Source organism: Mastigoproctus giganteus, chromosome 13, assembly GCF_048544385.1.
Source record: "Mastigoproctus giganteus isolate SK-2022 chromosome 13, ASM4854438v1, whole genome shotgun sequence".
Taxonomy (NCBI): Eukaryota; Metazoa; Arthropoda; class Arachnida; order Uropygi; family Thelyphonidae; genus Mastigoproctus; species Mastigoproctus giganteus.
This window is the reverse complement of record NC_143587.1, coordinates 22,867,983-22,892,290: the sequence shown is the minus strand read 5'-3', so window position 1 is coordinate 22,892,290 and position 24,308 is coordinate 22,867,983. Positions and strand designations below refer to the sequence as shown.

General features: G+C 35.2%; 1 protein-coding gene across 12 annotated transcripts in view; it reads left to right on the top strand.

The window, feature by feature from the left end:
* LOC150075865 (tensin-1-like) overlaps positions 1-24,308 on the top strand; it is a 405,993-nt gene that overhangs the window by 263,013 nt on the left and 118,672 nt on the right. For all 12 annotated transcript variants that reach the window (XM_090388058.1, XM_090388057.1, XM_090388066.1 and 9 more), the window contains 4 exons: positions 6,111-6,194; positions 12,651-12,763; positions 13,676-13,736; positions 22,029-22,231. In XM_090388058.1, coding sequence (XP_090244184.1) covers positions 6,111-6,194; positions 12,651-12,763; positions 13,676-13,736; positions 22,029-22,231 — 461 coding nt within the window. The remainder of the gene's footprint in view (positions 1-6,110; positions 6,195-12,650; positions 12,764-13,675; positions 13,737-22,028; positions 22,232-24,308) is intronic.

Genomic DNA, 24,308 nt, shown 5'->3' with positions numbered 1-24,308 from the left:
ACATGCATGGGATACATACAAATTAACACATGACACAGAAGCCTATGATAGATACAAGTTGATCTGTAACCAAGTTACAAAGGAGGTTAGGCAGGCAAAGGCAGATTACGAGAAATCTTTGGCAAGGGATGCAAAGAAAAACAGCAAAGAGTTCTTTACTTATGTAAACTCTAGAAGGAAGGGGATGAATCAGATTGGTCCACTTGATATCGATGGGTCAACTGTTGATGATCCTGCTCAGGTAGCTAACAAACTAAATGAATATTTTGCATCGACATTCACACATGAGGAGTTATTTAGCGAGGGGAAAGCCAGAGGTGTATTCAACTCTAGCAGTAAGCTAGAGAATCTTGTAATAACTGAGAGTAAAGTGGAGGAGAAATTGTTGAAGATAAACACAAGAAAGGCACCCAGGGTGGATGGTATCTATCCAGTTATATTAAAGGAGGCAGCAAAGGAAGTAAGCAAATCCTTAGCCATAATTATGAGAGCTTCCTTGGACTCAGGGGAGGTACCCACAGACTGGAGATGTGCAAATGTTACCCCAATTCACAAAGGAGGATCAAAGGCTGACACAAGTAATTATAGACCTGTGAGTTTAACTTCTGTTCCAGGAAACTTAATGGAGGCACTAGTTAAAGAAGCACTGCAGGATCATTTAGACAAGACTTCAGCTATAGCTCGGACACAGCATGGTTTTGTTAAGGGGAAGTCATGCCTGACCAATTTGATTGGATACTATGATGCAGTCACAAAGGAACTGGATGCAGGGAATAACTTTGATATTATATATTTTGATATTATATATATATTGGATCTTAGAAAGGCTTTTGATACTGTTGCACATGGAAGACTGCTGCACAAATTGGAGCAGTGTGGCATTGGAGGCAAATTGCTGCTGTGGATAAAGGGGTGGCTGAGGGGGCGAAGACAGAGAGTGGTAATCAATGGACACTGCTCGTCGTGAACTAATGTTATTAGTGGAGTCCCTCAGGGCTCAGTGTTGGGTCCATTATTGTTTTCTGTATTCATAAATGATATTGATGAGGGTATATCAAGCTTAATGTCGAAGTTTGCAGACGATACAAAGGTAGGCAGGGTTGTCAAGGACACTACTGACACTATGCTGCTGCAACAGGATCTGGAAAGGTTGAGCAGATGGGCTGAGAAGTTTAACAAAATGAAGTTTAACATTGACAAATGTAAAGTACTACACGTGGGAAACAGCAACCCCAGAACAACGTATCAACTGTGTGGTACTACATTTAAGGTGGTAGAAAATGAAAAAGACCTGGGAGTAATTGGGCAGTCAGATATGAAGTTCTCTGAGCAGTGCAGACGAGCTGCAAGAGTAGCTCATGGTGTATTGTCAATGATATATAGGAATTTTTCTAGCAGGGATAAGGAGGTGATTATTCCCTTGCATAAGGCAATGGTCAGGCAACACCTAGAGTACTGTATACAGGTCTGGAGGCCTCATTTCAAGAAGGATGTAGAGCTGCTGGAACGAGTACAGAGAAGGGCAACAAGATTAGTGAATGGAACAAAGGGGTGCTCTTACGAAGAAAGGCTTAAGTTTTGCAAATTACAGTGTCTGGAGACTAGGCACCAGCGAGGTGATCTGATAGAGGTGTATAAGGCTTTGAATGGTTTGAGCATGCTCAATGCCAATGGGATTCTTCCTCTCGCTCAGAATAATCACCTGAGAGGGCATAAATTCAAATTGAGGAAAGACAGATGTAGGATAGACGTGCGGAAATTTGCCTTTAGCCAGTGGGTGGTTGGTTGGTGGAACAGACTTCCATCCCTTGTCGTGGAAGTTGATAGCCTAAATAAGTTTAAGGCTCAGCTGGACAGGTATTTTGAACGAACAGAGGGGTGAAGTGGAAGTGGTTTTTTTTTTTTTTTTTTTTTTGGCTGATGCTGCATAAGCTTGCTTTCTTGCATCAAATGCCTCTACTAATGCTAATGCTAATATATCATTGACAAAACACCATGAGCTGTCCTAGCACTTTGTCTTCACTGTTCAGAACTGTACAGTTATCCCCAGGTCTTTTTTCATTTTCCACTACACTTAGTGTAGTACCACAAGCTGATGTGTCAATCTGGGGATTACTACTACTGTTACTTGACAAATGCAAGGTACTGCTACTCATATGCAGTACCTTACATTTGTCGATGTTAAACTTCAACTGCCATTTCTCAGCCCATATGCCTAATTTTTCTAGATGTACTTTTTCTAGACTTCTTTTCTATAAGTACAGCCACTCCCCGACTTATGTAAGGGTTGCGTTCTGTGGACTTCTACTTAGGCTGGAATTTCCCTAAATGCTTATGCAACACTCGCAGCTATGCACGCTTAATTTTATTGAAGCAAAAAAGAAATGTTCAACGAACATGTAAATAGAATTATTTATTCAATTTTTTTTTTTATCTCATGCACAGGAAAAATTACAAAAGTGCACAAAATTACAAAAATTTCAAAATTATAAAACTACAAAAAGAGAGGGGAGACAGGCATAACCGTCAGCAAGTTTTACCTTTCGAGCATCATTACTAGAATTAACTCTCCAGCTGATAAGCACACTACTGCAGAAGTGGTGCCTCCATAGCCAGGTGGGCAGGAGCAGCAGTGCGTAGCACACGCTTCTTGATTAGACCGGGGTTTGAGCCCGTGACCACCAAATATGGAGAGGTTAGGGAATGACCACTGCATATCCCCAGAGCAATATGGCCTTAGTTGCTAATGCTCCTAAAAACCAAATAACAACAACAACGACTGCAGAAGTTGAGGGCTGTGGAGATTTAGAAGGGGTTTTTTCCAACACATCACAAAATTTCTCTGCAGCTGCAGAATCGGCACTGGTGACTTCACCGCATACTTTAATGTTTTGGAAACCAGCATGATGCTTGAACCTTTTAAACCACCTGTTGCTTGCTATGAACTTCGCTTAGAGTTTGCCATACTATCTTTAATATTTTCATAAATACTTCTTGCTTCTGCTTGAATGGCCATTGGCCATTTGATTCAGGGCCACTTGCTACTGAATCTGATTTTCCATCCATATTAATAATAGCTTTTCCATCTTTGATATAGCACCTGAATGCTGTTTTTTTGATCACTGTTAATCTTAAATGCGTTGATCCTTTAACATGTTCTTTTATACACGCACTGCCCCTTAAAATAGTATTCACTGTTGAAGCAGCAAGACCTAATTCTGTGCAATAGATGACAAACTTTGTCCTGCTTCGTACTTCTTAATTAATCATCTTCATTTCTAAATCAATTTTGTTTCATTTCCTAGCACTGCCAGCACTTGCACTTTCCATTGGCCCCTTTCCCTTTATCATTGTAATAAGTAAATAGGAATGAAGAGAAGATTCTGAAAATTTATTTATGTTTTTTATGTGATTGAAGATTTCAGTAAAGGGGAACTCATTTCACCATAATACCGTAACTTAAAAATCCACAGAATTCCAGTTATCGGTATTATTGCAATTGTGATAAGATCGAGTTTACTATGTTTATAATTCTCTCAAATAGCTCTGAAACGGTGCCGTCTGGGTGGTGGTATCCATCTGAGAATAAGTAACATTAGTCTTCTCCTTAGGTGAAGCGTTACTTATTCGAAGTAGTGCAATATCATGGCAACTCGTTGTGAAGGTATTCACAATATGAGATATAACTTAAAACGATGCCGTTTTACCAATATTCTGATTTATTCAGATATAGCTATGTATTTCTGATGCATTTGCACTATTTTTATACATAGTCTATGTTTATAATAGATTGCACTAACAGAAAAGCCCAATAAACTGGAAAGTGCAAATTGGTATTATTGTTTTATGGTAGTGACCTCCAGAAATGTATTTTAGAAAAATATCACAAAGGCGTTCAACATTGATTATTATAATGGAACATATGATAATGGTGAAAGTGTAGTGCAATTTCCATTATAAAAATTAGAGAGATAAATAGCTTAGTTATATAGTGAAAATTTCAACTTCAGAGGTCTTGGAACGAACTACCAAAAAAAAAAAAAAAACAATGTGTTATTTGGTTCACATTATGATATTTTCACGATACCTCCATTTATTCCTATGGGATTCAAAATACGTTTTCATCATTTTTTTTAAGTTTGCACCGTCTGACAAAAACTTATGTAAAGTCAAATTTTTGTAAGTGAAGTATTACATAAGCCAGGGAGTGCCTGCACAGGTGAAAAACACTTCACCAATTATTTGAAGCACTTCTCTTTAAGACATTATTTTGTGCAAGTTTTCCTGAATCTTTCTCTGCTCAGTCATTAAGGAAATGATATATGAGGCCATAATGTTTTTTAATTTCACTATGTGGGAAATATACAAAAAATTAAATTAAATACAAAATAGATATAGATACGTCCATTAAAAATAAAAATCCACGGAAGTATTGGAATATATATTACTGTATATCGACATATTGTATATTAATTGTATAATACTGTATATTAACAACTCCTGTTATAATGCTTTCTGGGAAACTAACTGTAAAGAGCATTATAAGTGGGGCCACATTTTTAGGAAATATTTTTGATATTTTGTCAAATTTTTTAGATAACTTTGATATTTCAGGTTTTTTTTTTTTTTTTTGCAGTGTTTTGGAAACATAGTTTATATGCAAATTGAAAACCTGCACAAAATATACTACCCTTGCTTTTTTTGGCATATTCCAACTTTCCTGCATGCTATAAAAAATGAAAGAGATTTTATTAAATTAAACTAAACATATCTTGAGTATTATAAATGTGATAAAGTTGTAAATATAATATTGCCATTAATGACATTTATTGGTGCTACGTGGAACACACAAAAAGACACTGATTACTATATCATAAAGCAAATGAACAATGTTTAATTTAAAAAAGGTGAAGAGAGATTATGAATGCACTGAAAAATGGGTAGACACTGCATTTGTTCTTTCAGAACTTTTAGTTAAATATGAAATAAACAAATGTCACCTGTACTGGTAACAATTTCTATGAAGTAAACAAACTGCACTATGAACGTTTCCTGAAATTCGGTTTCTACTATCGCTTTACCAACAACAGAAATTAAGAGGAAGGAGGATTATATTTGGATTTATTCTCTCTTTGGACCTTAAAAAAAGTAATATGAGTGGGAAAGCATTATGAGAGGGTTACAGATGTTAAAAAAATGCATGGCCCTTTAGAAGATTGACCATGGGGCTAGAAGAAAAGAGCATTAAAAGTGGAAGAGTACTATTAATGGGAGTGTTATAATGGGAGTTTACTGTATATTAAAAACAATTATTAAAAATAGATTATTAGGGGATGCTTGTTACTATGTTTATTTTGAAGTCAAGTTCATTTGTCATACCATGCAAAGATACAAAGGCATTTTACACCTAGTGTATAAAAACACTGTTATGAATGCAAGTTAGATTGGAGGAAGTCAAGTTTCAAAGAATGAAAGTTACAGTTCCATATGATTTATCATGTTGGGAGAGTGATAGAGGCAATAAATGAATGTGATGAAATAGGATAAAGAAATTTTAAACTAGAGTAGGTCAAAGCAAGGAGATTCCGGATTAAGAAGTCTCTGGCATGGAATATTGGAGTGGATGTATACTTAAGTAGCAGCTTTAAAGTCGAGTGAATAATTAAGACAAATGAGATGAGTGGTGATTGAGACAACTAATAATTGAGATTCTATCACAAAAAATAAGTTGGTATTTTTATACTGCAGATTTAAGATGACCTCTTTTAATTAATGAAATATGAGAAACCTCACCTAGTTCAGATATTTCATTTGTAATTTTTTATTTGATATTTTTTGTGGCTGTTTTTACATTTACTCTTTATTGCTTATACTTTTACTGCAGCTTCATATACTTTACAAAATTGCTTTAACATTTAAAATCCTTTGGATGCAGTGATATCAGTATGGGAAATGGAATAACAATTTTTAAGTTGCTAATTGAAAATATACAACTTTATTTTTGATTTTTCATTATTGTTAAGAGCAGAACTTATAGGATCTATAATAAATATTTATCTGTAATAAATATTGTTTACATGCATTATATTATTTTAATTTTTTTTTTCAAGTGCTGATCAGGCATTGGATAGGTTTGCAATGAAGAGGTTTTATGATTATAAACTTTCCAATACCATGCATCCTTCTCAAAAAAGGTAATCTTCTATGAATGTGTACTAAACATTTGATTTTGATTTCGGATGAGTCTGAACTGAAGCAAGTTCAGAAGCAAAATGACTATATTAAAAATTAGAAAAGGGTTCATTATAGGACAGTTATATTTACAGTAATGTAAATGAAATAAGCATAATATTTTGAATTCAAATGAAAGAGAGAAAGAAATTTTAAAATTTGTAAAAATATTTATACTCCCAGCTAAATACAGAACAAAAATTATTGTTGCATTCATATAAACTTTTACATTTAAAATTTTAAAAATAATAATTGTGTTCCAGTTAGTCTTTTAAAAACCTTTATCTGTGTAATACAACTGGTTTTTTTATTTATATTTATCACAGAAGCTCATCAAACAAAACATTTCATTTACTGCATCTGCGACAGAGCTTATGGCTATTACTTACCATTATAAAGTATGGATGTTTCAAGTAGGTCAACTGGGAAGTTTGGATGTTATGTCACACTACAATTACATTGTTTTTCTTGATAAGTTAAACATAATTTATATTTATATTACACCATTCGACATCATTGGTTTGGTTTGGTTTAGATTTTTATTGGCACATTAGCAACTAAGGCTATAATGTGCCTTCGACATCATAAATGCATATTAAGGAACAGTATCATGAATGAAGTGCCCACAGTGACAAAGTCATTTAGATGAACAAAAAAAAGTAAAAAAAAAATGTAATACTTTCTTTTAAAAGAAAGTTTCATCACTGACCTGAGATAACAATTCTAAGTTTAACATGTTTAATCAGTGTAATCCCTTGAATACATTGTTATAGGTTCCCAGTGTTTCAAAGTTTATGGTCATTTACTTGGAATACATGCAGTAAGATACTGGATTTTTTTTTTTTTTTTTTTTTTTTAATTTAATTGTTTGACTTATATTTTTCTTATTCCTTGTACAGTGTTGTTTTTGTACAGGAAATACCTTTAGAGTCTTGATTACATCTGTAGTTGTGTTTTGATAATAATTTTCTGTCACATAGTTGGCCATAATATCTCAGAACTCTCAAAACTTCTTAGAAGTCCCATTCTCAGAACTTTTCTTCAGTGAGGCTGATATATTAATGAATTGCTTTTCTCACCCTTAGGTATGCCATTTACACACTTTGTTTTTATTTCCATCCCTGAAAATATATGTGCATTCTGTTATATTTGCCAATAGGTGTCTTTTGGCAGAATGCTGTTTCCTACTGATGTGGTCCATGATAACTTTCTCAGAAGCTTTTTATTTTGAAATTTCAAATCTTTACACAAATTATAATATAAACTCTTCTGTCAAAACTTAATTTTAATACAATAGGTTTTACATTTTTTTTTGTAATGCCATGAGGTATTTATTATATTATTTTATTACCCTGAGAATAAAATACAGGCATAATACACAATCAAGATCACAACTGGTGTATTATAAACAAAGATTAATCAATATGCCATGAAACTCTGTGGTACTCTTCTCTTTTTCCCAAAATATGATGTATATATATGCATTCTATAAAACCTTGCTTTAACAGATTGTATAGCACCCCTTTCTGCTAAACTTGAAAGAAATGTGTATAGTTACCAGTCTTGGTAAAATGTTATGAAAAAGTAATATAGAATCCTGGTACAGATTTCTGTTTGGGGACAATACTTTTTGGCTTTACCCTGAGTACCAAAGCATAAGTCACTCTGTAGCACTCCACAGAAAGCCTTCCCTTTTAACCTGAAAGTAGAAAGGGGCATGGTGGCAGAGGATACACATTATGTTTAAATTCTCTGAAATAAAAAATATACAATGTTGAAATACTGATTTTACTGTACTTTCTGTGTGGTGTAGAAGAGCTTGATTTTTTCTGTGTTGTATAGTGGTAGTGGATAATCGGATGTAAGCATTTTCAAAATCAAAGTGCTCTTGAGTACCCACACCTGAAAGTTCAGATGATTCTGATGTCTTACAAGCTTGGCAAGCTGATGGAAGGTAATGGTGAAGAAAATTCTGGCTCACTGAACTCAGCTTTTGTTGTAAAATATATTAACTATAATTACTATAAGAATTGAGACAGTTATGTCACTAGGTCCTGTATGGATGAAAGTTGGCAGATTTGTCAACTTTTATTAAACTTTATGAAATTCTGTGGTACTCCTTTCAACTTTAAAAAAGTTGGTAGACAGCATCTACCAACTTTAAAAGTTGATAGATGTTGTCAATTATTTATGAAGTTTTAAAGTGAGGTGTGTGTGTGTGTGTGTGTGTGTGTGTGTGTGTGTGTGTGTGTGTGTGTGTGTGTGTGTGTGTGTGTGTGTGTGTGTGTGTGTGTGTGTGTGTGTGTTTTATCATATATCTTCTTTTTAGCATGATATGGCAGATTAACAAGTCTTTTATCATTTTATAAGTTAATTTTAAGTTATAGAATTTGAACATAATGTGTATACCCTGTATCCACGTCCCTTTCTACTTTCAGATCAAAAGGAAAGGCTTTCTGTTGAATGCTACAGAGTTACTTAGGCTTTGGAGCCCACAGCAAAGCCAAAAAATATTGTCCTCAAACTGAGATGTGTGCTAGGATTCTATGTTACTACTCTGTATCTAATGTTCCTACTTGGCTGATTTCTTTTAGGATTTTTAATTACCAGACTGAGCTAGGCACCAGTTAGATTATATGACCAATTACAGACTTTATAGAAAAGAACTAAAGTTTCTTCAATGGGGGGGAGGAGAATCAATAAGTTTCTCTCCCAGCCCTGTGGATTAGATTATGATTGTTTGAGTTAATTCCAATTTCTAAAGCTGCATTAATACTATAGGTTTTACTACTCCAATTTTGAAAACACTGTATATGGATTACCTTTGTTTTCATAACTACAACTAATTGGTCCACTGGATATTGATGATCCTGCTCAGGTGGCTAACAAACTAAATGAGTATTTTTCATCTACATTCACACATGAGGAGTTATTCAGGAAGGGGAATGCCAGAGGTGAAGTAAACTCTGGCAGTGAGCTAGATGATTTTGTAATAACTGAGAGGAAAGTGGAGGAGAAATTGTTGAGGATAAACATAAAAAAGGCACTCAGGGTGGATGGGATCTATCCAGTTATATTAAAGGAGGCAGCAAAGGAAGTAAGCAAACCCTTAGCCATAACTATGAGAGCTTCCTTGGACTCAGGGGAGGTACCCATGGATTGGAGATGTGCAAATGTGACCCCAATTCACAAAGAAGGATCAAAGGGCGACACAAGTAATTATAGACCTGTTAGTTTAGCTTCTGTTCCAGGAAAATTAATGGAGGCAGTGGTTAAAGAAGCACTTAAGGATCATCTAGACAAGACTACAGTTATAGTTCGGACATAGCATGGTTTTGTTAAGGGGAAGTCTTACCTGATCAGTTTTATTGGATACTATGATGTGGTCACAAAGGAACTGGATGCAGGGAATAACTTTGATATCATATACAGTCGATTCCGGTTATTTGGGACACATCGGGACTAGTGCATTTTGGCCCGATTAAGCGGCTGCCCCAGTTATCCGAAGTTTCACGTAAATAGTTAAAAATACAATTTACCCCCCCCCCCCCTTTACAATTAGTTCACTGTACAATCAAATCACGTTACGACGAACTCAAAATAGTAAAGTACCGTTCGCTATACGATGTGCAGTAAGCGCCAGTCATTATGATCACGTTTGTGAATTGAATTTTAATTCTATTAAACAGCGATTCTAATTAGCGAAAATAGGAGGAATATTATCCACAGGCTATAAAAAGCAAAGATATATTAAGCACAAATTTACCCTTTATTACCTTACCAATTAAAAAATTAAATGATACGTGAAAATCGGAAGAATATACGTGATAATCGGAATAATTAATACGTACTGTAATATGTACATACTAACTAAACTAGTTGACATTTCTGTTCACTAACATTTGTTGGTGGGGGCTGAAATTTAAAACAGTAAAAAGATAAGCAATCAATAACAAAGAAGAGGGCACACACAAATTGCAAGTAACACAACACGCGCAAGTGAGAACGGAGTAACAAATTAGGAAGCTTTAAAAATAGGAATGAAGAGAAGATTGTGAAAAATATTTTTTTTATATGATTGAAGATTCCATGGAAGTGTAAACACATTTTACCACAATATCCCACAGAATTCCAGCTGCCGGTATTATCGCAAATTCAATAAGATCGAGTTTACTGTCCGTTTATGATAGATTGCACTAACAGAAAAGCCCAATAAACAGGTGACTGCTAATTGTTTTATGGTTGTGACCTCCAAAAATCCGACCGAACTACGTGGTACGGTCGGAGACAATCGTAGGGTAATCTCCAGTGCTGAGGTCTCCTGCCCCGATTAAACGGCATTTTGTCCCAATTAAGCGAAGTAAACCCTGGCTATTTTCTCGATTGGTTTTTGTTTTTTAAGATTTGCCCCAAATAAACGGCTGCCCCGATTAACCGGTGTCCCAAATAACCGGAATCCACTGTATTTGGATCTTAGAAAGGTTTTTGACACTGAAGGTTTTTGACACACGGAAGACTGCTGCACAAATTGGAGCAGTGTGGTATTGGAGGCAAATTGCTGCTATGGATAAAGGAATGGTTGAGTGGGAGACGACAAAGAGTATTAATCAATGGGCACTGCTCATCGTGGGCTAATGTTATTAGTGGAGTCCCTCAGGGTTCAGTGTTGGGTCCATTATTGTTTTCTGTATTTATAAATGATATTGATGATGGTATATCAAGCTTAGTGTCCAAGTTTTCAGATGATACGAAGGTTGGCAGGGTAGTTAAGGACACTAATGACAGTACGCTGCTACAACAGGATCTAGAAAAGTTGAGCAGATGGGCCGAGAGGTGGAAAATGAAGTTTAACATCGACAAATGTAAAGTACTACATATGGGAAGCAGTAACCCCAGAGTAATGTATCAACTTCTGTGGTACTACACTGACAGTTGTAAAGTCCTACATATAGGAAGCAGTAACCGAAGAGTAATGTATCAACTCTGTAGTACTACACTGACAGTGGTAGAAAATGAAAAGGACCTGTGGGTAACCGTGCAGGCAGATATGAAGTTTTCTGCGCAGTGCAGACGGTCTGCAAGAATAGCTCATGGTGTCTTGTCAATGATATACAGGAATTTTTCTAGCAGGGATAAGGAGGTGATTATCCCCTTGTATAAGGCAATGATCAGGCCATACCTTGAGTACTGTATAGTACTAAAATGAAGCCTCATTTTAAGAAGGATGTAGAGCTGTTGGAACGAGTACAGAGAAGGGCAACAAGATTAGTGAATGGAACAAAGCGGTGTTGCTCTTCAAAGAAAGACTTAAGTTTTGCAAATTACAGTGTCTGGAAACTAGGCACCTGTGAGGTGATCTGGTTGATGTGTATAAAGCCTTGAATGGTTTGAGCATGCTCAATGCTGATGGGGTTCTTCCTCTTGCTTAGAATAATCACCTGAGAGGGCGTAAATTCAAATTGAGGAAAGACAGATGTAGGATAGATGTGCAGAAGTTTGCCTTTAGCCAGCAGGTAGTTGGTTGGTAGAATAGACTTCCATCCTTTGTTGTGGAAGTTGATAGCCTAAATAAATTTAAGGCTGAGCTGGACAGGTATTTGGAACGAACGGAGGGGTGAAATGGGATCGTTTTTTTTTTTGTGGCTGATGCTGCATAAGCTTGCTTTCTTGCATCATATGCCTCTACTAATGCTAATGGGTTAACATGGGATGAGAATTTAACATTTCATCACCAATTAATGCAAATAAAGAGGAAGGCATATGTAACATAGAAGATATATCAGGTGATCACAGGCATTATGGATAAAAAGATAATCTGACAATACATCGAGAGATGCCTTCTGCCTGTCTCCCTTTATGCTTCCAAAATATGGTCATTGGTACCTGAGCCATAAGGCAAGGGAAAGTTCTGCTAAATATTGCACCTTGAGATGGTCTAACTAAATGTGTGTCCTCCTGCTTACTATATCAAGATCAACATTTCTTGCAAACCTTGATCACCAGCCCTGGAAGCATATGGTAACAGTAAAAAATTATCGACACTCTCAAAACTTATACAGAAAAGTTTGATGTGCCCTTAGTATCAAGTGTCATCAAGGTGCCTAGAATAAACAGTATACATTTGTTGAATGGTCACTTGCCACTTCATTTAGGTTCTCTTTAAAAAAAAAAATATTTGGAGTGAAAAAAAAATAAGCATTTAAAAACTATCCTAATTAGAAATAAATTTTTTGCTAGAAAACTTAGTGGGATCTTAAAATAATTGTTTTCTGCTGCAGAAGTGGTCAGGCTATAAAAAAATGAGAAAATTTGATTCTCCTGTGTATCAAACCGTATAATTGATTATTTATGTGATTTTTCTCATTAATCATAAATTTTTAAAGCTATAAATTTTTAATTTTATGATTATTTATTTATAGGTATATTCACTATTTCTCGGGTCTTCTTTCTGGTGCTATAAAAATGAACAATAGTCCACTTTACCTTCATCATATCATTATCCATGGAGTTCCCAATTTTGATTCTAAGAGAGGTAGGTATTTAATAAAATGTTTCTTTTTATAAGAAAGGTGGTCTGAATCAGTGCTATGTAGTAGTCATTGAAATAGGATAATATTAGTGGATCATGCTGAACTAAGATGTGATGTAGGCAGTTATACTGAAAGTGCTATATCATTAATAGTAGCTTGTGCTGTTTTTGAATTGTTATTTGTTTCTCCATGGACAGGTCTCTCAGGTTGTACAATTTTGAGTTTTTTGCTGAAATTTTTTTAAGAAAAGCAAAAGCATAAGGTCTTACTATATATTTTTATTACAAATAACTTATTACATTTCTAATAAAGCACACATATTCTGTCCTCCATAAAGTATCTGTACACCCTTGTTTACACAGTCTATTGGGCCTTCCCAGATAAACAAGTGACTCAGACTGGTATATAAGGAAGATGTATGAGCCACACATCATGTTCTTTTCATGTTACTATACACTGACTGATTTTGAGAAGGGGTTGTTATTATTGGATGTTACATTGCTGGCTCGTTGACTCATAAAAATTGCTGACAGCCTACACCATCCAGTGTATTGTTAGTTATCATAAAATAAAGTGTGACATTACTACCACCATCTGGCAATGCCTAATAAGATTGTGGAAGCTCACTTCACTTGACAAGAATGTACTTGGAGGGTAAGGTAGTATTTCAGTCTTGCTAGATATCCCTCTAAAAGTATTCAGAGCAACACATCTGACATTGTTTAGCTCAACTGTTTTGGAAGGTAGTTATGCACAGACTTTTCTTTATAATAAAATCTGCTCAGATCTATGTTGAGTAAATTTTTTTAATACTACATATGTGTATTACATATGTATGGAACTATTTTGAGAATTTTTTTTTATGTTCTATTTTGAAATTTTCATTTTTTTTTTTTTTTTTTACCTTCATCCAGGATGCAAGCCATTTATCAAAGTATATCAGGGAATGCAACAAGTATACACATCAGGGGTATAGTAAGTATTAAATATAAATTTTTCTATCAAATGAGTATTTAGTTTTAGTTATTTTAAAAGTACTCTGTATGATATAAATACAGATATTAAACATCTAGCTAACAATTACCTTAAAAGTTAGAGTTTTGATAACTTATAATTGTATTAAAGTGGGTTGAATGAGGAGCTTCCTCAAATGCCCTGTTTATATTTTAGTATGACCACATAGGTCAGAGGCATTTACAACTAGTATTTCATTTAACAAGAATATTATCATTAATTTTATTTAATAGTCATGTGGAATTGAACCATGATCAATTCAAATGATCATAAAATCAATGTAGGAGTACCATAGTACTCCTACACTGACCACATGATTACATCAGACCAAAAAAATTGCATTACATTCTCCTACATTATTACCTTCATAGGTAATAATATAGGAGAATGGCATGAAGAGCATGTGCACTTGGGAATGCTTACTTTCATACATCAGAAGTGAAAATTACTAACTAAATAATTTAAGCTGAATATTTCAGCTGTAAGGTCTCCCAATTTTATTTAGTAATATAAACCAAACATAGACTGTGGAAAAAAGGAAAGAGAGTGGAAAGGCCAAAAGTGTAAGAGGACCAGTTTGATTCTTTGATAGGTTTTGCATAATTATATGATGTCTTTTCTGGCTTGTAGTCTGGGTGATCTTGGAGTTGTTGGATGATATCTTTCTTTTCTAGGAAATAGTATAGGGAAAGTTGCACTGAATTTTCTGGAGGAGGGGAGTGGGGGGAAAGGAGCAATTGCCTTTGATGTCTTCCTTTCTTCTTTTCTTCCTTCCTTGAAAATAGAAAGCCACTGTGATCTGAACCATGCTTATCCTTTATTTTTATTGACCTATTGATGGGATTACTAACTTCATGCCTTCAAGCAGGAGCACCCGTGTGTAAAGTATGTTCACATAATATTCCTACTTTCACTGCATGAAGTGCTGGACAATGGAAATGAGGTGAAGCCAGCTGACATCAACAAAGGGACATCAGAGAGAAGAGATATCTGTTTTATGAACAAAAACACATTTGCAAGTTGTGTAAATATGAGTAGGAGTCCCCCCCCCCTTGCATAAAAAATATACGAAAAGGAAATTAAGCCTGTTATTTTATTTTTTTATGGTAAAGGTATTTTAATTTCGACACAATTAATGATGCAGATTGAATGGAAACACAATTAGGGAATAATAAAATAGACACTGGCATCACTCTGATATATATATATATATATATTATGAAATATTGGAATAGATGTAAAAGGTATGTCAGATTAGATTAATGCCATCAATTGTAGATTGAACATTACATCAGTCTGTAATCTATTGAAGCATTGAAGAATTGACGGAAGAATCTACGGAAGAATTGAAGCATTTGATGAATGCTCTGAGTACAATACAAATTTCAACGAGTGAATGTGAATGAGGATTTTCACAAATGAATCGGCGCCCTCGTAGCCAGGTGGGCAGGAGCAGCACACGCTTCTTGATTAGACCGGGGTTCGAGCCTGTGACCACCAAATACGGAGGATGTGGAAAGGTAAAGGAATGACTACCACATATCCTCGGAGCAATATGGTCTTAGTTGCTAATGCTCCTAAAAACCAAATAACAAACAAACAAACAACACAAATGAATCTGATTGCCAGCCCAATCAGTGCTTCATTGATGACAAAAACAGTTTCTTCACTACTGTTTCTTAAAACTGTAGGCTCACCGCTAATCCGCTTCGATCCAGCAAAATATGTCGATTCATGGCTGCTTCAGAATTGTCATTCAGCAACTGACACACAAAGAGGAAGAAAAGAAGTCGGTTTGGTTTGGTTTGGTTTGGGGTTTATTGGCGCATCAGCAACTGAGGCTATAATGCGCCAAATACCGGTCATATATAAAAAGTGAAAATATTCAGTGACCTAAGTAGTTAGGCCACCATGTCAAGATATAAAAGGAGTAAAAGTACAAAACATATGAGCAAAGGAATGCCAAATGAATTTTAAATTCGATTAAAAAGGTTTACTGATTTTAAAAGTTAAAAACAGCAGACACATTGTCATTGTCGGATAAAATCTGACTGAGTGTATAAGGCTCAGCCAGAGGACTAGAAGCGGTAAAATAAAAATCACGTTCGTGTCTAAAACGTGGACACTCGGTTAAAATGTGGCGTATACTTAAATAGGTGTCACAATTCTCACACATAGGACAGTCATCTGCCCTCAGCAAAAAAGCATGTGTAAGATGACTGTGTCCTATGCGGAGCCGAGCTAATACAACTTCCTCTCTGCGATTCCTGCGCAGACTAGACTGCCAATGTCCGATTACAGGCTTTATCTGATAGAGCTTGTTTGTGACTTGCTCATGCCAGGATTGTTGCCATTGGGACAGTAATTTATCGTGTATTAACTGCCTGTAGTCTGTATAGGGGACTAACAGGCAATAACTGTTTTGGGGTTCGGGTGACCTGGCCGCAGCATCTGCCAGTTCATTTCCCACTATCCCAATGTGGCTTGGAATCCAGCAGAAACGAATGTCAAATGAACACTCAAACAAGGAATGCAACGTCTGCTGAATCCGGGTCACAAATGGATGAGGATTATACCTCCTACCCGATAAAGCCTGCAGTGAACTTAGAGAATCAGTGTACACCATACACTTTTGGTACCTATGGGTTTTAATGTGGTCCAAGGCTAACTCTATAGCATACAACTCAGCTGTATATATGCTGCATTGTTGGGGAATCTTTCCAGATATAGAAAGACCTGGAAAGATAGCAGCACATCCAACAGACAACTCCGACTTCGAGCCATCAGTGAAGATAGGCAAAAAGTCGGAATATTCGGTCCGGTGGGCAGCGTAGAGTTGGTGGTAGACAGAAGATGGAGTTGTGGACTTTCCCCAATTTTTAAGGGAGAAGTCGCATGATGGAATGCGAGCATGCCAGGGTGGAAGTGATTGCCTTGGTGACTGGGCAACATTGTCTACCGTGATGTCGAGCTCTCTGAGCAGATCTTGGACACGGATACCAAAAGGCCGATTGGCAGTCTGACGAGTGTTATATAAGTTTTCCCATTGTGGCTTGAAAACGGACGTCCACGTAGGGTTGTCTGGCAGGGATTTTAATTTAACAGTATATTTTAAAGACAATTGCTTTTGTCGCAATGACAGTGGTGGTTCAGATGCTTCAACATATAAACTCTGGACAGGGGATGTTCTAAACGCTCCAGTAGCAATTCGGATGGCTTGGTGGTGGACTGGGTCCAGCCATCTAAGTACGCTGTTTCTAGCCGATGTGTACACTTGGGACCCATAGTCTAGTTTAGATCGGACAAGTGCACGATAGAGGCTGAGCAAAGTGGAGCGGTCTGCTCCCCATTTATTGGAGGAAATAGAGCGTAGGAGATTCAGCCCTCTTGTGCACCTTGTCCGAAGTTGACGAATGTAAGGTAAAAATGTCAACTTCTTGTCGAAAATGAGCCCCAAGAATTTTGTCTCAGGTGCTACTGGAATGATGTCTTGTCCGAGTTTAAGTTCTGGTTCAGGGTGAAGGTTCCGTTTGCGACAAAAGTGTACGCAAACGGTCTTCTGTGGCGAGAACCTAAAACCATTAGTCACTGCCCAAGAGTTGACGTGGTCTATGGCATGCTGCAATTGTCTTTCGATGACCCTCATATTGCATGACTGCAAAAAGATGCTAAAGTCATCTACAAAGAGGGCACTGTTTACGGTAGGAGGAAGTTGTTCGGTTATAGAGTTAACTTTGATTGCAAAAAGCGTAATGCTTAAAACTGATCCCTGTGGAACTCCCTCTTCTTGGCAGAATGGTCGGGAGAGGGTGGATCCCACACGAACTTGGAAAGATCGGTCTGTAAGGAAGTTTTTGATAAAGAGGGCAATGTGTCCTCTAAGACCAAAGTTATATATATCTTTTAAAATTCCATATCTCCAAGCCGTGTCATACGCTTTTTCCATATCAAAGAAAACTGACACCTGGTGGAAAAGAAGTCGGCATAGGGTGTCATATGAGAACTTAATGAAAATTTGGAATATTCTACAAAAATTTTATTATAAAATTATTTTTACTTATTTTATTATTTTTTACTTATTTTTTGGCGCTTCCGTAGCCAGGTGGGCAGGAGCAGTAGTGCATAGCACACACTTCTTGATTAGACCAGGGTTCGAGCCCATGACCACCAAATACGGAGGATGCGGAAAGGTCAGCGAATGACCACCGCATATCCCCGGAACAATATGGCCTTAGTTGCTAATGCTCCTAAAAACCAAATAACAAACAACAAACTTATTTTTTTATATACTTGAATAATAAATTTATGCTTAATAAACTGTGTTAATATACTTAATTTGTTGTTCTTATTCTAAAAACATTACTACTAAAGTAACATTAGCAAGAAAAAAAAATTTTTAGAGTATTTTTCATATCCTTTTAATTTTTAATTTTTCCTGATAGCAAAGAACCAGTACCGGCACCTATTTTTTTACAAAAAAAGCACTGTGTGTATATATATATATATATTTTGTATTAATTTGTCTAAATGTATGTTGTTTCCATAAGCAGTCCATGTTTAGCTATATAGCTAATGGGAGGCAAAGTTAGGAAAGTACTTAGGATAGTAATAGACACTCCTGTCCTTGTATTGCACTAATAGCTCAGAGTGTTGAAGAATTTTCGGGGAAAGACAGTGAAAAGAAAATGATTGAAAAAAATACAGTTGGTGCTCAGGTAATCCAGAGGCGCAAGTTCCTGTCCATATTAGTAACAGCCCTGGATTGGGTAGGTTATTGCAATTTGGAAGGAGATGTCTTTGTATCTCTGTATATCCGAAATATTATGTTAATGTCTACCCTAATGCTTAAATAAACCCTAAAGCTATTAACTATTAAAATTAAACATATGAACCAACTAACATTAAAAACTCAAAATTAAAAAATTAGAAGGTAATTGGCAGATATATGTGAAACGGTATCTCTTCAGAATGCCACACCATTTCATTATTTCAGTGAATTGTACTGAAATAGTCCATATATGCTACCATTCACATTTCAAAACTGTAGAAAATCTATTACAAGAGCCACTAGCATCGGATGCAGGTCCCTGTTGTAATTTGCAATGCCAGGAATATTGTAATAACCCGAACCTTAGCCACATATTGATGAAGGATTTAAAATTTAATAAATGTACCAATAAAAGATGCATGATGTACCCAGCCATGGCCAATGAGCCAGCGAAAACTGAAGACAGCCATGAATATGTTCCATTTTGCAAAACAGAAAATACAATATATCTATTAACATGCAACGTGTGTGAGGCGCAATTGTTGGACAAACACAGAATCCATTATACATAAGAACGAATGGGCATAGATCAGATTTCAACAACCATAAAAAATATGAAACAGATGTAGAGCTTATACATTTTAACAAGCATGGATTTGACAATGCGAGTATAAAGATTTTAGCGATCATTGAATCAACCTGGCAAAGAGAAACATTAGGAGAAATATTCATGTTAACACAAAAGACCCTTTATCCATATGGACTAAATAACCTGTTCCACAACATGCATATATAGTGAGTAGTGGCCACATGACTACACCCAGGTGTATTGCAAATATCTTTAACAGCATGGACATATTAAGGAAAGCACAGAACAAATTTCAGAGAAAAAGAGGCAATGGGAAAACTAAAAACAGATTTGTGGATTTTATAAAAATGTTATCAAACTGGGACCAAGAAGTGATTCACATCAGATCAATAAAAACACAAATATTTAGCCTAAAACACAGTAAATTAAAAGCCCTAATAAGATTTACCAACACAATTAAAGTGAAGAATCTACATCTAATAAAGCTCATTACGGATATAGGAAAATACAGACCCAAAAACATAGAAAATGCACAAAACACAGAATACTGAAGAATTAAATATCTAGACAAAAGGTTTGACTAAGTGAGATGGTTAAATATTTTCCAAAAATACCAAAGTTTATTACCACCACTAAATCAGAGTATAGCCATTATTCCTAGATATGCCTCCAACCTCCCATTGGTTACGAATTTGTAATTATAAAGCCATAGCTAAAGACTTAGATACAGCACAAAACTGTTACTGCAACCAAACCAGGTACAAAAAGTTTATAAATATAGACCATCAACATGTTCTTACAGGAAATTTAGAAATAATAGAAGATAAAGATTTAAGGAACCTTATGAAACAGGATTTTAAATTTAGGCCCAACTACAAGAATAATTAATGAAGGATTGTAATGTGACCTATTACAGTTCGGTTATAAACTATCCATTAAATACAAAGTACCGATCAAAGAATTCATCGGTTGGATTAGATATGTACTGGATGAAAGCACAAACCTTATCAAAAACATTGAACAAACCGCAATAGTTAATTATGCAAACATAAATAGGCAGATTAAAGAATTACAAAATAAATTCATAATTACGAGCATGGATAAAGCCACCAATAACTTTGCCATTATACGTAAATAATTCTATGCTAATACACCGAAAGGTGAAATTACTAAAAGCAGCACATACAAGAGAGTCAGGAACAACATGAGAAGCACAGTTAACAAGATACTGGCATTACACAAAAAATTAAAAGCAAGGATAGACAATACTAATTTACCGTTCTTATATATGATACCCAAGTTCCATAAAACATCAGTTAGTTTCAGATATATTACCAGCGGAAGAAATTGCTACACCAGTGTCCTAGCCAATAAGTTAAAAAAAATACTAAAACAAATGTACATGAACATAGAAGAAACTTGGATAATAAATAGTAATGCCAAAGTGATACAATATATCAAAGAACATCAAAATACAACCAAAATAGAAATATATGACTTTTCCAACCTATTCACTGCCATACCATTAGACAAACTTAAAACAGTACTGGACACATACTTTAGAGATCATGAAGAAAATGGGCAATGTATACAGATTTCTGCCTATTCAACAACTACAGATACAATGGCAAATACATATATAAACAAGTGATAGGCGTTCCAATGGGATCCAGATTCTCAGTACTGGCAGCGAACCTTTTCCTACATCACTACGAAAAGGTATACAACACAAATAATAAAAACCAAATTAAGACATACAGATACATCAATGCATGATTTCTTTTGGCAGCAACTTTCTAAGTTGCTGTCAGAAGATGTTTAGCTTCAACAATTTCTCTCCGATTTTCCTCTCAGGTATTGTAAAATCATTTAGCTCCCTGTTAGAATTTGATACAATTCTGGTATTATCCCCTTCCTTAAAAATTCCTTATTAGCATTAGCATTAGTAGAGGCTAATGCCAATAAGGAATTTTTTAGGAAGGGGATAATACCAGAATTGTATCAAATTCTAACAGGGAACTAAATGATTTTACAATACCTGAGAGGATAATGGGAGAGAAATTGCTGAAACTAAACATCTTTTGACAGCAACTTAGAAAGTTGCTGTCAAAAGAAATCATGTCATTGATGTATCTGTATGTCTTAATTTGTTTTTTATTATTTGTGTTGTATTCCTTATGCATGAATGTAATGCAGAATACTTATTCAGTTCATCAGCAACCTGAGCAGGGCCACAATAGTTTAAGCTTCATATCTAGTGGACCAATGTGATTCTTCCCTTCCTTCTAGTGTTTGCATAAGTTAAGAAGTCTTTGCTGCTTATCTTTGTATTCTTCACCAGAGACTTCTTGTAATATGCCTTAGCTTGCCTGATGTCTTTTGTGACTTGATTGCAGACTGGTTTATATATACCATAGGCTTCTGTGTCCCATGATGAGTTATACACATCCCATCAATTTTTCTTCTCTATTTATAAAAATGCCCAGTAGCTTCTAAGATTGCATTCCTGAATGCTTCCTATTTAGATTATTCAGGAAGGAAAAGGCAAAGTATGAGTTGGAATTCAGTTTGATTTTATTTGGAACTATACAAGAAATATAAAAGATTTTATTTTATTTAGAATTTTACATGAAACACTAAAATCACTAAAATGAACCACTGGTAAAGAGTCCACTTAAAATGACACAGTTAAAAATATTAAAATTACAAAAACGATTAAAAATAAAAAAGAATAGTGTTTTGATTGTGTATTTTTTTGGTTTTTCTGTACTCTTGTAGTTTTAATGCATATTATTTTTATTGTGCAGTTTAAGTGCATTTTTTTTTACTAGTTAACTTTTATTCTCTGCACAAGATTCACTGAAATTCTGCTCAGTTTCTAACTTTGTTTTAATAGTCTAGTTACAGAGAGGGCTCGGCGTATCATAGTCACCTTAGAACCTAGTCTTCAACTACGAGGTGATGTTTTAATAAAGGCTTATCACAAAAAAACTCGACCAGCAAGTAGGGTACCAATTTTTCGTGTTCAATTCCACACATGTACTCTGGATAACACTCGCTTAGTCTTTGTCAAGGATGAGCTAGATGATGCTGTTTATGGTATGTAGAAACAACATTTTTAATAATTTGGTAACTTGTTTTTACTTTTTGTAATTTATATAGTTTGTCAACTTATATTGAGAATAAATTTTAAAATAATAATTTGTTGTTTACTTATAGGGTAATTTAATTTAATTTAATTTTGTGTCAGTTATAAATGGTACTTTAAGAGATCTACAATTTTCAAATTATAGGGTAATTTTATGACTTTATTTCACGGGTATATAATTTTTATTGTTAAAAGCTTCAGATTTCAAATTTTTTAGGGATTATATGAGGTCCACAAAAGAAAGAAGCAGTAATGAAACTTATTTGTTTTCCACTTAATCTTCTCTGTGTGTGTGTGTGTGTGTGTGTGTGTGTACACTTAGGGTGACCCTTCAGCATTGTTACTCTTGTTTGTAGGATGCAACATGTTGGATCTCAAAATACTATCAACATGATTATCACTTTTGCATTAAATTATTTTCAAGTAATTTTTCATTAACTTGAACAAATAGAAATCCAAGGTTGCTAAATCTCAGCAATAAGGGGATTGGGCAACAATCAAATGCCACGGTCAGTGATTATAGTCATTTCAATGTGTGACAGTATGTAAAATGATGCTAAAATGAATCCATTTTTTTACAAAAGTGAATCACTTTGTTTTCAGCTATTCTGAAAAAAAAAAAAAAAACCAACCAGAAAAGAAGAAATATTATTTTCTGTTAAAAATAATGATATAAACCACATTTTTTTAAACATATTTGCTTTATAAAAATTTACAAAAATAATTATCACTTGACCCTATAGATAAGTCTTGCAGGTAGGATACCCCTGTGTTTATTTTCTAAAGGAAAAATTCCAAGTTTTTTGTTTCTACCATTTCGAAAATTTTCTTGGATACTTTCAGTTCACTTCCAAATTAGGTGATCAGAAACCATGATTGTGAGGTTTTCTCTGTAGTAGATCCAGATTTCTGTAAACAGAAATGCACACTAACACAGTAGTAGAATTTTAATTATTAATTGTTGCTCACTTTAATTTGCTTAGAAGCTCAGATTTTTTTTTTTAATGAAAACCCCAAGCATGAAAGGTATTAAAAACTGCAGTACTTAGTACTGTGTATGGGTTGAAGGTTGAGAAAATGAAAGAAGATACCTGTTGATATTAGACTTGAATTTCTATAGATTGTAATTTTCAGGAAATATGTATGAAGGAAGGTTGTTCCAGAAAATGGAAGTTGAATGAATAAATGAGGAAGAAACAAAAATGATTCTTTGAGTTAGAAGTTGGGCAATAAAAGGATGTTGACTGGTTGCAGCACTTGTTAAGACTGGTTTGAGAGAGAGAGAGAGAGAGAGAGAGAGAGAGAGAGAGAGAGAGAGAGAGCAGCAATTATAGAAGCCAATTCAGAAGAACAGTGCTCACGGAAGTATCTGTAGAAAAGGCACTCAGCAGAAACAGTACGTCTATGAGATAGAGAGTGGAGAGACTCTCTTATAGATGAGTCATTAATTAACCTAACTGCCCTCTTTTGAATGGAATCTAGAAGCATGAGAGAGGTTTTTGGGGACACCGCCTCAGATGTGGGAACAATATTTCATGGTAGGGCAGATTTGCAATTTGTATAGAGTGAACAGTTGTTTGGAAGAAAAGTAACGTTGAGAGCGAAAGAGTAAACCCAATTTTTTAGATGCAGAGGAAGCAATATTTGTAGTGTGCTTATGCCTAAAGAGATTAGAAGTCAGGGTAATTCCCAATAGAAATATATGATCTTGCCCAGGAATCAGAGTATCGTCAAAGATAAGCATAGAAGCAGAAGGATTCTTTTTGCTAGACAGGACTGAGTTTTAGAAGTATTGAAATCAACTAAGTTATCTTTACCCCACTGGAGAATTACCTGGAGATCAGCATTTAAGGAATTATTAGTGGATATATGAGAAGTTGAAGCTGTTTGGGCAGGGCAAGGTTTCTCAAACTGGAAGGTGGAATGCAATGTGCTGTCGCCAGCAAAACTATGGATAGAATTTCCAGTTAATGGAAGAAGGTCATTGATATACAAAAGGAACAGTGGGAGAAAGAACTGAATCTTTGG